At 36.7% G+C, this 16,101-nt stretch overlaps 1 protein-coding gene across 3 annotated transcripts in view; it reads left to right on the forward strand.

Moving 5' to 3' along the window:
* The window catches only part of evi5l (ecotropic viral integration site 5 like), a 73,210-nt gene that overhangs the window by 28,841 nt on the left and 28,268 nt on the right, over positions 1-16,101 (forward strand). For all 3 annotated transcript variants that reach the window (XM_061983937.1, XM_061983938.1, XM_061983939.1), the window contains exons 2-5: positions 10-377; positions 1,984-2,173; positions 7,150-7,374; positions 15,822-15,896. In XM_061983937.1, the coding sequence (XP_061839921.1) occupies positions 136-377; positions 1,984-2,173; positions 7,150-7,374; positions 15,822-15,896 (732 nt within the window). In that variant the 5' untranslated portion in view covers positions 10-135. The remainder of the gene's footprint in view (positions 1-9; positions 378-1,983; positions 2,174-7,149; positions 7,375-15,821; positions 15,897-16,101) is intronic.

A 16,101-nucleotide genomic window follows, 5' to 3' on the forward strand; every position in this document is an offset into this window, starting at 1 on the left:
ATTTGTCAGGTTTGAAGACCTCTGATCCTATCGGCTCCTCAGCCAGCCAGGCGACATCCAGGCTCCCCTAGGAAGGAGAGACCGTACTGCGAGGACAAGAAGAGGAGCTTCCACTTGCGCTGCTTCCCAGTCACCATGTCTATACCCAGCATCAGCCCAGAGCGAGAGGGCTCCGGCGGGGTTCCTTCACACCTCGAGTGTCCCTCCTCTCCTCCAGCTTTGGATCCAGACCCACTGTCGACGGGCAGCCCCGTCCTCAGCCCAGACTCCTCTTCCCATGATACATTGCTGTCAGCGTCAGCCATGTCACCGGCAGACTCGGAGAACCTCAGTCCAGATGAACTGGAGCTGCTTGCCAAACTTGAGGAGCAGAACAGGTGAGTCAAATATTAGTCTATAGCAGTGGTTCTCAACCTTGTTGGCGGTACCGAACCCCACCAGTTTCATATGCGCATTCACCGAACCCTTCTTTAGTGAAAAATAAAATGTTTTTTTTTTCAAATTCAAGACAAAGTTATGTTTTTTTTACTGGTGCACAAAATAAACCGTGCATGAGCCTCACCTTGTTCAAAGAACAAAACCAACACAGTGCATGAACTCACAACTAATTACACACCTGCAAATCAGATGGCAATTAGAGGGAACATTGTTTGGGGGTATCCATAATATGCCGATAGGGAGAAGTTTTTATTTTTACGATGAGTTGGGTGTGTCTTGACCGGAGGCAGAGGCTCCGCCGAACCCTTGAGGCCGACTCACCGAACCCCTAGTGTTCGATCGAACCCAGGTTAAGAACCACTGGTCTATAGTGATAGTCCCAAGAATGATGTACTGTACTAGGGTTTGCAAAGGACAAAAAAAAACCTGATTTAGATCAACAGAATGTTGTCATTAGTACTCATGTATTATTCATGCAGTCAGCATGTGGAATTACACATTTATAAAAGGTCAACAACAGTGAGGAAAATAATCTGCAGCAAAATTCTCCCATTCAAGGGGAACTTCAATTTTTTTTAACATTTTGCCCATCGTACCCAATCATGCGAGACAAGAACATACAACTTATTCTTTTTAGAATTCTAAAGATGATAAAAAACGCTTGCAGAATGCGGCTAATGGGAGTCACCATTGTAGCGTTCAAAGCCCTCTAAAACAACTTCAAAACCCTCCAACTTTTTTATATATGTTGAAAGTATATATATATATATATATATATATATATATATATATGTATATATATATATATATATATATATATATATATATATATATATATATATATATATATATATATATATATATGTATGTATGTATGTATATATATATATATATATATATATATATGTATGTATGTATGTATGTGTATATATATATATATATATATATATGTATGTATATATGTGTATGTATATAATGTAGTAACAGACATGACAATATGTAATATGTACAATATTTACCATATTTTGGTCGTTATTTTCTCAGCTCCTTTATTTCCGTTCCCATAGCATCGCACTTCTGAGTTCCGGCAACAAATGTGTGTTCCTACTTCCGGAAACAAATGCGAATGTGTTGTAATCAAGACAGACTTGGCAATATGTAACAAAAGTGACTATTTTTGGACAAATGAGAATTCACAACCTTATCTGTTTGAAGTTGAAGTTCAACCTTATGAATTGACGCTTTTGGCATTGTTTAACACAAGTATGCAACATTGTAACAACATTTAAGAGTCTGAAAAGACGAAAATCATCATAGGTTCCCTTTATGATTTAGGTCAGGGGTGTCCAAACTTTTTCCGTCATAGGCTGCATACTGAGAAGTTGGCCAATTTATTTTATTTTATTTTTTTATTTTTTTTAAATGATACAAACAGCCTATAAAGATTGTTAAGAGTGACTAAGTTTTTACCTAACCTCGGTGGAGGTAATGATTTTTACGTACAGTACAATGTTGTACTCACAATCTCTCTTCTACTACTACAAGGTTACTGGAGGCTGACTCCAAGTCCATGCGCTCCATGACAGGCTCGCGGCGCAACAGCGGCTCTTCGCTGGTGTCGAGCTCATCTGCCTCGTCCAATCTCTCCCACCTGGAGGAGGACACCTGGATCCTTTGGGGCCGCATCGTCAACGAGTGGGAGGAATGGAGACGCAAGAAGGACAAACTCCTCAAGGTGGGTTGCAGTCAGCTGACACATGTACAGCAATATCCTTCTGACATATACTGCAACCTTGACCTTCTACTTTGTTTATATTTATATTCACTAGTGTTTTGCAGGGTGACTTTCCTAAACGAGCAACTCTGTATTGCCTGAGTGACGATCCTTTATAGGTAGAGTCAGTCCTTCTTGGAACTTATTGATTTTCCTGTGTAATGCCAAACAAACAAAGCCCCTCCCTGCAGTGATTTGTCCACAAATTGAATGATTTGCATTGCCTTGCTAACATGATCATGGTCTTGTGGAGAGATGCATCATTCTAATGGGACAAATCTGACATGCTACATAATACCCGAGATCCGGGGTGTCCAAACGTTTTCCACTGAGGGCCGCACGCTGAAAAATGAAAGCATGTGTTGGGCCATTTTGATATTTTTGATGATAAACCGCGGTAAAATTCCAGATGGTTAGTAATACCGTTTAAAAGTGTAATTACCGAAAAACTGTACATCTTTTAGGCAACACTGCCGACTTTCTGGAAACAGAAGCGCCGCTGCACATTCCCACTAGCACCTTTAGTTAGGTTCGGAAAAAAATGCCGGTAAATACACAGACTTTGCTCTGGAGATGTTTCCTCCAAGTAAACAGAGCTTCGTTTCACTTCATTTCACTTGTTTCTACTTCTGTGGAATCGTGTTTAAGAGCGCACCGATTTACCATGCAGCAGATGATGTGTCGGGAACGTTGCCACACATTGTTAATAAAGTCTTGCCGTTTGTTTACTGGGATGGTCTCTCATCTTTTATTTAACTGCTAACTTTGTCAGTGTTCCTATACCATCAATACAAGCTAAATGATTTTTCATCTCATTGAATTGAACATAGAATGTGTTGTCAGTGTGCCACTAAAATTGTGTATTAGATGTGAGAGTTATCACTCCTGTTTATTTTTGTTGGCCAAACCGTTGCAGTGAAACACATGGTCTTTCTATTATGGCGACAAATAAAGTGAGTTACTTAAAAGTATCATCCCTGCACGAATAGGTAAACGTGCTTTACTGCACACCGTAAGGGAATAAAATAGCTAACAGCAAGCTAGCTCTCAGGAATGTAAACACATGGGTGGATCTCTGTGCATACTGTACATCGACTGTAACAATACCAAGTACAAGAGCCTTATAGCAATACTACATCGATATTTCTTATCAGAAAATCTTTTTTTTTTATTGTTTATAAAATCTGGAAATATGTCCGTGGACTGGAGAACTTTAACTATGACCAATGTATGACCCTGTAACTACTTGGTATTGGATTGATACCATAATTTGTAGTATCAGCCAAAACGTATGTAAAGTATCCAAACAACAGAAGAATTAGTGATTATTACATTTTAACAGAAGTGTAGATAGATGTTAAAACCGAAAGTAAGCAGATATTAACCTTAAAGGAACAAGTAGATTAATAATCCATTTTCTACCACTAGTCACTCGTAATTTTGACAAAATAAAAGAATGAGAAATGACACAATATGTTACTGCATACGTCAGCAGACAAATTAGGAGCCTTTGTTTGCTTACTTATTACTAAAAGAGTAGATGTCTAGAATGTTCACTGTTATTTTATGACAAAATTATTCTTTGATTGCAATTAGAAAACATATGTTTCATGTACAGCACGGTGGAACAGGGGTTAGTGCATGTGCCTCACAATACAAAGGTCCTGAGTAGTCTTGAGTTCAATCCTGGGCTCGGGATCTTTCTGTGTGGAGTTTGCATGTTCTCCCTGTGACTGCGTGGGTTCCCTCTGGGTACTCCGACTTCCTCCCACCTCCAAAGACATGCACCTGGGGATAGGTTGATTGGCAACACTAAATTGGCCCTAGTGTATGCATGTGAGAGTGAATGTTGTCTGTCTATCTGTGTTGGCCCTGCGATGAGGTGGCGACTTGTCCAGGGTGTACCCCGCCTTCCGCCCGAATGCAGCTGAGATAGGCTCCAGCACCCCCCGCGACCCTAAAAGGGACAAGCGGTAGAAAATGGATGGATGGATGTTTAATGTATCATAAGATTTTTAGTTAAGATCAAGCCAATATTTATTTTCTTTTTTTTTTGTGGTCCGCTTTATTTTGAAAAGTATCAAAGTATCGAAATACATTTTGGTACCGGTCCCGATAACAAAATATTGGTATCAGGACAGCCCTATTTGTAACCCTTATCGAGGAACTGCACTTTTTGTGGAATTGTGCTTATCATTTGCAATCTTAATGTAAGACACCAACACATGTTTTACTTTTTTTATGCATTTTAAATATTAAATAGTTTGCTTACAAAGGAGTCTAAAGGAGTTGCTCTATTTTGCCTATAAAGTGCTTAAAAAAACATCCAAACACCTCCGTTAAGGTTTTATCTACACGCTGTACGTATATATGTAATGTAGTAACAGGCACATTTTAATAACATGTAATATTTACGTATTTTGATCATTTTAAGCATACAGCGGTGCATTAATTTCACAAACGCATCACAATGTTTGCATTTTCTGGATTTATGACTTTATGAGAGCCAACAAACAATAAAACATAACTCATTGTACAAAGTCTGCTCTCCCTGAGATGCCGGCTAATGGGATGTTAATATATTCCTGTTTAGATGAAGAATGACTCATAATCTTCACAAAGAAAAAAGGGCTGTAAAACCAAGCATCTTTTTGACCAACTTGTCGGATTATGTCCTCATCCTACTATCAAGGTGAGGGGCATGATTTATGATCTATAATAAACTTTTACGAGCTACGAGGTGAGGAAGCAGCTCACCAGCTGATGTCAATATAGCAACACAAGCTCGTTAACACTCTGTGATCACGGCGCCGCTATAAAAAGATTGTATGCGTTAGCGCTTATAATAACAATATCACTAACACTTGGGTAATATTCACGGCAAAAAATGTAACGAGTAATGTTGGCGGCTTTTGGATGGTTATTTAGATGGTTTTATTGGCAGAATAGAGGACATCTTATTGAGTCCATTGTAAGCAGACTTTTATTTACGAGTTAGAATGCATTAAAAAAAAGACATCCTTTCATAATGATTGTGAAAGATAGGCACTCTTTTAAAAAAAAAATAAAAAAATTGCAGTTCCTCTTTAAGACTTCTCTCAATTTTGGTGAATGTTAAAGATCCCGGGGACCCAAAAATGTCATTAAAGTGTTAAAAATAATACTTTTTTTACTTTCAACACTTAAATATCTGTAGATCAACTTCATATCTATCCGTTGCCATAACGATGTTTTTTTGTTTGTTTAATAGCCTCTTTTTTTTTTAAGAAACCCCTTTTGTTTTTTTTATGGCAAAACCACGAAATATGCAACATTTTCCCCAAAAATAGTTTTCAAAATGCAATATTTGACGTGAAGTAATTGGAGCCTTAAATAGGTTAATAATTCATAACTCACAAAAGTGTTAAAAATAAGTCATATATCAATGTATATTATTTTTACTTTCAATGCTTAAGTCTCTAGATTAGTGGTTCTTAACCTTGTTGGAGGTACCGAACCCCACCAGTTTCATATGCGCATTCACCAAACCCTTCTTTAGTGAACAATAAAATGTTTTTTTTCTTAATTTTATCTTAATTTATAAATATCAACCATGAAATTATGTTATTACATTAAAAAGATACTAATAAAGATATATTTCACAAACAAAGTTACAGGAATGTACACATGATCCCATGTTTGCATCTTATTGTGTAACATGTGAATGTTTTAGTGCAGTGGTCCCCAACCTTTTTGTAGCTGCGGACCGGTCAACGCTTGAAAATTTGTCCAGGGACCGGGGGGGGGGGGGTTATTTTTTAATTTTTTATATAAAGAAATACAATCATGTGTGTTTACGGACTGTATCCCTGCAGACTGTATTTATATACATTGATATATAGTGTATATATTGTGTTTTTATGTTGATTTAATAAAATAATTTTTTTTAATTTTTTTTGTGCGGCCCGGTACCAATCGGTCCGCGGCCCGGTACAGTGGTCCCCGGTGGTTGGGGACCACTGTTTTAGTGGGAACTAAATGCGATATCTAAAAGGGGTACATGGTAAATTATTTCCAAAGCAGGAACCCCACCCAGACATACAATACCAGTACACAGCTCATGAAAAACAATATGTTTTGTTATTGTCATTGTAATTGGGCCAAAATACTTATATTACAAAATACTCTCATGGAAATGACTGCTGTCATTTGATTATAATAATAAAACATTTAATTTGTTATTTAGTCAGGTTTGGGACAGGTGTGCTGCTGGTGTGGCCACAGTGCATGTGCACGTCTGACGTCGCTCACATGTGCTCCACTGAATGCTCAAGGAGTTTTTGCGTTGGCTCACGCATATGGAAAATTAGAGGGAACATAGTTTGGGGTTATCCATAATACGCCGATAGGGAGAAGTTTTTATTTACACGATGAGTCGGGTGTGTCTTGACCTCCGCGGCGGAGGCTCTGCCGAACCCCTGAGGCCGACTCACCGAACCCCTACGGTTCGATCGAACCCAGGTTAAGAACCACTGCTCTAGATCAACTTTAGATTTGTCAATTATAAGTTATTATTTTTTGAGCAATTAGTTTAAAAAAAAAATACCTGCATGGCAGCTTTATGTTATTCGTGTCAATATTGCAACATATTGTTACATTACACCAATTTTTGCTTTTGTTCCACTTTGTGTGTTTTTTCAAAGGTGTTTTTTAAAATAATGCCGCGGGCCGTTAAAAAATTGCCCCGCACTTTGGACACCACTGTCCTAAATAGTGTGTGAGTGCACAAACGTTGCCTACTTGGTCCTTCTTGCCTTTCTGGGCACAAGAGAGAAACCGTGGGAAGGCCAGATGGACTGGATTGTGCAGCTGTACCTAATGGAATGAATGTTCCTTGATGAAGACATACTGGTTTTATCTCTGGATAATGTATATTTATATCTCTCTGTGTCCTCCAGGAGTTGATTAGGAAGGGCATTCCTCATCACTTCCGTGCCATCGTGTGGCAGCTGCTGGGCAACGCCACGGACATGCCAGTGAAGAATCAGTATTCAGAGTTGCTGAAGATGTCGTCCCCTTGCGAGAAGCTCATCCGTCGAGACATCGCACGCACCTACCCCGAGCACGAGTTCTTCAAAGGTCAGGACAGCCTGGGCCAGGAGGTCCTCTTTAACGTGATGAAGGTGAGGAGCGGTTCAGCATTTTGCAGTGCGATGCTTGACATTTATGAAGAGGTGGGACTGCTGTCCTTTTCTATTAACGTCTTTGTTTCCGCGTGTGTTTACATTCAGCAGTTGGTAATGTGTTTTACCAGAAGACGCATGTATTCTGTTAGAGGTTAAAATAAATTATAAAGTACTGTATATTGTTGCATATTAGATTGTCCTCTGCTTGGGATGTAACGATATGCACATTTCATATCACCGGTATTATTATTATTAAATCATTATTGCGTTATTGTTGAATATGTTTAAAAAGTACTTAGACACACACTGAAATCTATTGACCAAGTTATTTTTAAATAATTCAAAATAAACAGACACACTGTTAGAAAAGCCACTATTTTGCATGGTTTGTTTCTTATGCTTCACTGACAGTGTTTGTCTTACTATTTTATCTATATTAATGGCTAAGATTGTATTGTTTTAAATACTAGTTTGTACTATCACCTATTGAAGATGTATTTAAATGTAAAGTGCGTAACAAACAAAATATATTACTAATATTGATTTGTGGCAGGCATTGAGGCATCCTACTCTGTTCAGCGGTCTTTGAATGCATCGTAAAAACACCTCCGTCTCATATGTCTGAGCATAGAACGATCACTGTGTTCCAAGAGAGCACAGTTTGTAGGTTCAATGTGCACAGTCAATTATCGTATTTGCTCAGACAGTAATGTTTATATAGGTTTAGATTGGGGTATGTTGTTTCTTAATGGGATAACAGGCCTCAAATTGTAACTTTTTAAGGTCAAGGCAAGTTTTGCCTTAAAGGAGGGCTCATATTTTAGGGTACCAAGGCAAACATTTATTGTTATGATTACTGACTGTCAATTGTAATGTCTAATAAAAAGACTATGGATAAACATTATTCTTATATTTATAGACAAATATTTTTTTTTTAAATTCTCTAATAAAATCAACTTGTCAGCTTTTTGTCATTACATGATGCCTTCATCTCTATTTTTTACATTTTGATAGAGAGAGTTTTTATTTATTTTATGTAAGTTATGTACATTTATATGTACATGTAGATGCTGTATCGGGACAGATCCATTAAGAGTTTGAGCAGAAATATGTCGTATAGGAATGAACTATAAACAATAAAACATGAACAAAATGCTGTGTCACATGAATGATTTTTGAAGTAACACCTTAGTGACATGAAAAAACATAATTAATGTAAAAAAACAACTGGTGTTTACTTTTTGTTATAAAAATAAAATGTAAAGCAGTTTGGCTAATGAAGAGGAAGTCCAATAAACAAGCTTTGTTCTTCTCCAACGCCTCCCGAGTGCTTCAGTACAATAGTTTGGCCAACAACAAAAAAACCCGGAGTGATACCTCTCACATTCGATGAGATGACTGAACATTTGAGCTAGTATTGATGTTATTTGAACACTGATACAGTTTGCAGTTAAATAAAGGACGAGTGAACATCTCAGTCAACAAAGTAAAGACTTTATAAACAATTTCTGACAACGTTCACGACACATTGCCTGCTGCAAAACATCAAAAAGTTTTCTCCTTCGCTGTATACTTTTAGTGTGGGGACAAGTGTCTCCAATATTGTCCACGCTTGTCTCCATCTAAACACAGCAGTGCGCTCTTAAACGCACGGCGGGAAGCGAGGGGAAATTATGTTAAACCAAGCACTTGGCTTCGATTACTTAGAGGGGAAATGTCTGCAGCAAAGTCAGTGTCGTTAGTCTGCCATGATTATCAAGCCAAACACCGCTAATGCGCATGCCGAAAATGCATTAATAAATGACGGTTTTTCGGTAATTAAAAAATTAAACGGTATTACTAACCGTCGGGGATGTTATCGCAAATTATCATTATACCGTTTATTGTTATATCCCTCATCCATTAACGAGTAAAAAGTCAAGGGCAGTCACGGCATGTTCTTGCCACAAATGTTGGTCAATTTTTTGGGCATTACGGCGAAAGACGAGGGCGGTCGCGGCACTTACCGCAGTTGCCGCGGTTAAATTCGAGCCCTGGGGTAAGACATTAATGTCTCTTGTTTTCATGTTAGCATTTAAGCTAGCGAGCTGGCACCAGTCAGTCCGTGAGTTTGTCAAAGTGCAGTTACCAATCACAGTTTTTAAAAACAAAATATTTTAAAACAGTAATACTAGCGGTCGGGAGTTTTACCGCAGTTATCATTAATACTGTTTATCGTATACTCTAATGTTATCATGAATGTATTCTAATAAAACTATATTACTAAAAGGCTTTTTATAAACTGCATATATTATTGTATGTATTATGTTTTAAATTTAAATGCAACTGTAGTGCGTGCACATCTTTCTTTGCTACTGGCATAAGAGAAGCTTTTTTTTTTTTAGCATCAAGCGTCTTTGTAGGCTTTCAAAACACCTTTGTAGCAATGTAGACCTTTTAGGTGGCTGATAAGGTTTGATGTGTTGAAACTCAATGTTTATTTCCCTCCTAGTGGAATGTTTGCAGAACATTTGGTGCAAATAGGACACGTAAAGTCCTACATGATCGATGCAATGTTTGTTTACAGTAGGGCTGCAACCATCGACTAAATCGATTAATTTGATTAGGTTGATTCGGTTGCTTTGATTAATCATTAAATGGGTGTAGTTCATAAAAATGTGTGCATTTATTCTGATTAACTTGTTATTCTTATTACTTGTTGAAAGTGCAATTTCAATGTTGTGTATTTATTAAAAGAAAAAAAAAGAAGATTATGGCAAGCAGAAAAAAAATGTTTTTCAACAGTTGTCCCTAAAATACACATTGAGGCTGTAAAGTGCGATTATCCGATCACTCGATTAATGGAACAAACTAATCTATAGATTATTAGAATACTAAAATTATCAATAGCTTCAATCCTAGCTTACAGTGAGTTTTACGACAGGCCGTTTACAGCACTACACTTAAGAGAAAAGGAGCGTTTGATTTGCTCACTCGAACCACTTTGGGTGAAGTTGCCTCACTGAAAAAAAAAAAGTTTTTGTTATTTATCTAAGCTATTTTTAATGTTATCGTATTTATCGGTATGACATCATAATTCCTAATTTTGCCTGACAATTATAGGTCCAATACTTAGCTTGCACCCTTAAAAAATCTATTGGGTAGTAGTAGGGATGATGTTTGATAAGAAATTATCGAGTTCGAGCCCATTATCGAATCCTCTTATCGAACCGATTCCTTATCGATTCTCTTATCGAATCCAGATAGGTTGTTGTATATGGAAAAAAACACACAATATTTGGTTTAAAAAAAGCTCACTTTTATTTTATAAGAAAAAAAAAAAATAAATAAATAAATAAATATTGACTGTTGTTACCCCCCTAAAAAAATAAAATAAATAAATATTGACTGTTACCCAAAGTATATTAAGTGGGATTTTTCAGAAAAACAAATATATACAGTAACACAAAAACAATCTGTCTCTGTGATCACTATAGGTGTATAAATAATACTATAGTGTTAAATAAAATCAGTCCCTTGGGCACAAAACTGAAAATAATACAGCTCTCCAAAAAGTGCACTTCTGCTGCTATTGGAACATCCTTCTGGGGTCCATCAGTGTGGCCTCATCCAGGAATGACTGCATGCCCTTGTCCTGGAGGGAAAATGAGAGACAGACACAGCATAGAATTAGGGGGGAAATTAGCTGAATGTGAAGACTAGGGTGTCTGTTATTAAGTCTTTATCATTAGTATGTGGAATTAAATGATGGAATGGATTAAGTAATGAAGTTAAACATTGTACTGATATGATCCACTTTGAGGTTGTTCAAATGAATAGTGCTTACAAAGTACAAAGAAGAATTATGAGAAATACTTTCAACCTTATTGAAAATAAGATATTCTTCATCTCAGTATATTAATAATGACTGAATTAATTAATTACATATTACAAAATGTATTACTGTTGTATATACTAATTCACAGATGTTATTTTATTATAAAAAGGTCAGTAAATGATGTATATATTTGTAAACGCTATGAAGTGGGAAAGGGGTAGGATTAAATAAGCTTTACTTCTTCCTACTCCTTTTCAGACATGATGTAAAGTGAAATGATATGAAACTGATGTGTTATGCTGTAAGTGTGTTCATGCACGAAATAAACTAAAGAAAGAAAGAAAGCACTAGTTTATTAGACAGACCTGCAAACTCTGGAGTGGTGTAGGCTATAAGATACCGTTAACGTTATCAGACACATACAAAAAGGCTAACGTTAACGTTATCAGACACATACAAAAAGGCTAACGTTACCGTTACCGTTAGCCACTGACTATGCTTAGGTAACGTTAGTCTAGCTAACATTACTGCAGTCCTGGTTGACATAAGAGGTAACGTTATTTTAGCCTAAAGGCTACGAGTGAGCAGATATGGAAATTAACCGGCAACAATTAACGTTAGTTACTCACCAGCACTCTCACTGGAATTGGCGCTGCAGCTTGAAGCAGAGGAAGAGGGGCGTGCTTCGTCATATCTGTCGCTGCTTCTCCACGACACCTTTCTCGAACGTTCAGGTTATGTACGGCCTGAACATCTTTCATCATGCTTGTTGTGCTTCCCCCCTTGCATGAGAGCAAAGCCTGGCAATAATTGCAGATAGCTGTTTCCTCGTCATATTTTTTTGTAAAATGAAGCCATGCCTTGAGGCATTTTTTCCGGCTACTTCTTCTTTTTTTTCTTTTAAAAATTTTTTTTTTTTTTAACCCTTATTTATAAATTTCAATTACAAACAGACGAGAAACAAAAACAGTACAAAACAGTACAAAACAGCGCCGGGGGGTTGTAAATTCAAAGTAACTAAAATAGAATACAAAAAAGTACATATATAATAAACCTTGTTGCTGCTTCTGTATCTGTCGCCTAATGACTGAGCTATGTCATTTTCTGGGACAAATTAGTTCCCAGGGATTCGAATAAAGAACCAACTCTTTCTTTACTATAGCGGCCTCGATAACGGGAACCGGTTCTCAAAAAGGGATTCGAGTTCATGGAATCGGTTCTTTTCTTATCGAACAACCGGGAGAACCGGTTTCGAACATCATCCTTAGGTAGTAGTAATATACTGTATATTATCAATAAAAAAATCAAATTTTTGTGTTTTCTTTTGTTTTGGATACTTCTCTTGTTGCCTTTTTTGTATTTGACTTCATTAAATGTTTGAGTAGAATTTTATTAAACAAAACCAGTTTTCTTTTCAGTAATATAGAAATGTATTTTGATAATTTTAAAGGGGAACGGCACTCTTTTTGGAATTTTGCCTATTGTTCACAATCATTATGAGAGACAAGACCATGGATTATTTTTTAATGCATTCTAAAGAGTAAATAAATGCGATGAAAGGTCTGCTTACATTGGAGCCCACCGGCGCCACTCAATTGTGCATATAAAGCCTTTTAAAAAATCATCCAAACATCTCCAATAACATTTGGAATGAATCGCGATTCTTATTTGGAGCAATTCTTAATCGATAAAAAAAATCAAAAATCTATTTTTTGTCTTTTTTTTTTTTAATTCCATTTAGGCAAATCATATTGTCGATGTCGATGCCCATATATGCTGTACAGATTTACTTTAGAAAGTGTTGGCCACTTCTCTTGTTGCCTTTTTTGTATTTGACTTCATTAAATGTTTGAGTAGAATTTTTATTAAACAAAACCAGTTTTCTTAAGTAATATAGAAATGTATCAACGCTGTTTATCTATTTTATGGAGGAATGTAGTTGATAATAGAATGACACCCAATGTTATTAAAAAATTATTCATTTTGAATCGAGAATAGTTTTGAATCGATTCTGAATCAAATCTTTACCCCTAAGAATCGAATCAAATTCCATCGTGTGGTGTCCAAATATTCACAGCCCTAATTATCAATAGTTTATAAATAGTATAATAATTTTGGCCGTAGAGTAAATGTAATTGAGGATTATATAACATTACAAAATTATGTTATGAGCCAAATATACAGTCAGAGGGGTTTCTTTACCTGAGAAAGAAGCCTAGAAAGACGGGTTGTCTTCTATTCAGGGTCTACTGATTTAATTATGCCTGCAAACAGGTGGTGCAAAGTTACTCCTTAAGTGATTCAGCGCTTTATTCTGTGACTCGCACACGGCAGTGACCATCTTATACCTAAACTTGTCTTATATTTGTGCCAATACAGTTGTACAGTATTGTATTGTAGCTTATTATGTGGGTAATTTGGTCAAGAAAAAACAACTTAAAAAATAAAGTCCTCACCAGTCATGGAGGGACGTTTTGAAACATATCTTAATGCTGGTAAATGGAAATACGCAACAAATGTCACTTCTACTCTGGAAATTTAAAAAAAGTGAAATATCTGATTGTTTCTTGCAGACTTAACATGGCAGCCAGTATGCCCTAAAATAAATATTGACAATCATTCACAACTCTTGTGTAAGAAAACACCACATTTTTCTTCTTTTTTTTTGCATTCTAAATCATAACTAAAAGCTCGCAAAAGTCAGCTAACAATGGAGGTAATGGGATTTGCTCTCTTGCAGAAGCAAGAGCACTTTATAGAAAAGTGCTCTAAAAAGAATCAAAAACCTTCATCAAAGTTTTATATGCACGCTGTTAGTATATATGTAATGTAGTAACAGGCTCATTCATAAAAACATGTAATATTTACATATTTTGATCATTTTAAAGGGGAACTGCACTTTTTTTGGAATTTTGCCTATCGTTCACAATCATTATGAGAGACAAGACCATGGATTTTTTTTTAAATGCATTCTAAAGAGTAAATAAATGCGATAAAAAGTCTGCTACATTGGAGCCTACGGGAGCCGCTCAATCGTGCCTATAAAGCCTTTAAAAAAACATCCAAACATCTTCAATAAGTTTTTTATACATGATGTAAGTATATATGTAATGTAGTAATGGGCACACACATAAGAAGCATGATTTATGATCTACAATAAAGTTTGACGAGCAAGGAATCAAGGAAGCAGCTTATCAGTTGATCATGTCAACATCGTCACACAAGCTCGTGATGACGGTGACTATGAATAGTTTGTCTGCGTTAGCGTTTATAGTAACAATATCACTAATACTTGGTTAATATTTAAGTCACGAAATGTAAATGGAATATTGTTGGAGCTTTTTGGATATTTTTTATTGTGTTTAATGGGTGATTTTACAAGTTAAAATGCATTTAAAAACAATTTAAAAAAACTTCCGTCACCATTTCTTTCATAAAGATTGTGAAACTCCAAAAAATTGCAGTTCCCCTTTAAGCATTCGGCAGTGAATTAATTTCACAGACTCATCGTAACGTTCACTTTTTACTTTAACTACTACTTATAGCATAGTTCATGAGAACAAACAATGATGATCTAAAACCTTATATTTTTGAGGATGAGCTACAAGTTTTATAAGCTGTGTGCAAAACAGATCCAGCAAGTACTGCTGCACTATTGCTAAGTGCTAAACAAGAAATACAAACTACGAAAATAATTAAACAATCACTTACCGTACAATATCTGCTCTCTCTGGGATGCCGACTGTTCATATCTACCCACTTAGATAAAGAATTAATCATAATCCTCAAGCAGGTAGAAAAAGAAAAAAAGAAAAAGTATGTCTTTTTCGCCATCCAATATCCAAGTTGACCAACTTCTCGGTTTATGGCCACAACATTCTACTATACAAGTAAAAGTTATTATTCATAATCTAGATTTAACTTTCACCAACTCGGAGGGGATGCAGCTGCTCCCCATGTCAATATAGCAGCATAACTTAAGCTAGTTACCTCTCTGTGATCAATGCGCTGCTAAAAGTAGTTCCTCTGCGTTTGCGCTTATAGGCAGTAGGACACCTACTCAATGGCCTAGTGGTTAGAGTGTCCGCCCTGAGATCGGGAGGTTGGGAGTTCAAACCCCGGCCGAGTCATACCAGAGACTATAAAAAGGGACCCTTTACCTACCTGCTTGGCACTCAGCATCAAGGGTTGGAATTGGGTGTTAATTCACCAAATGATTCCCGAGTGCGGCCACCGCTGCTGCTCACTGCTCCCCTCACCTCCCAGGGGGTGAACAAGTGGATGGGTCAAATGCAGAGGACAACTTTCACCGCGCCTAGTGTGTGCGTGTGACAATCATTGGTACTTTAACTTAATTAACTTAATAATAACTATGTCACTAATACTTGGTTAATATTCAGGTCACGACATGTAAATGGGTTATTGTTGGTATGTTTTGGCGGGGTTTTTTTAGAGGGCTTTATGGGCCTCCTACTTGCCGCATTTTACGAATGAGAATGCATAAAAAAAGTAAAATGTGTGTTCTTGTCATACATAGGGATTGTGAATGATAGCCAAAATAAAATAAAAAATTCTAGTTCCCCTTTTAAAAAGGTTGTATTGTGAATGTCATTTGTCTGTTTTTTAGGCGTACTCCCTTGTGGATCGAGAGGTGGGCTACTGCCAAGGCAGCGCGTTTATTGTTGGTCTCCTACTCATGCAGGTAATGTCACTATGGCAATTAGTGTCACTCCATATAGCTGATAATTACCATAAAAACACAGGTAGAGTGGATTCTGGGAAAATATGCCTCACAATTGTAGTACGTATGTTTTATGATTTGTATCAACCTGGAACTAATTAATTCCCTTTATGGGGAAAAGACAAACATATTTGAAATTAGAATAACTTGGAAGTCAACCAATGCC

Source organism: Nerophis lumbriciformis, linkage group LG25, assembly GCF_033978685.3.
Source record: "Nerophis lumbriciformis linkage group LG25, RoL_Nlum_v2.1, whole genome shotgun sequence".
NCBI lineage: Eukaryota > Metazoa > Chordata > Actinopteri > Syngnathiformes > Syngnathidae > Nerophis > Nerophis lumbriciformis.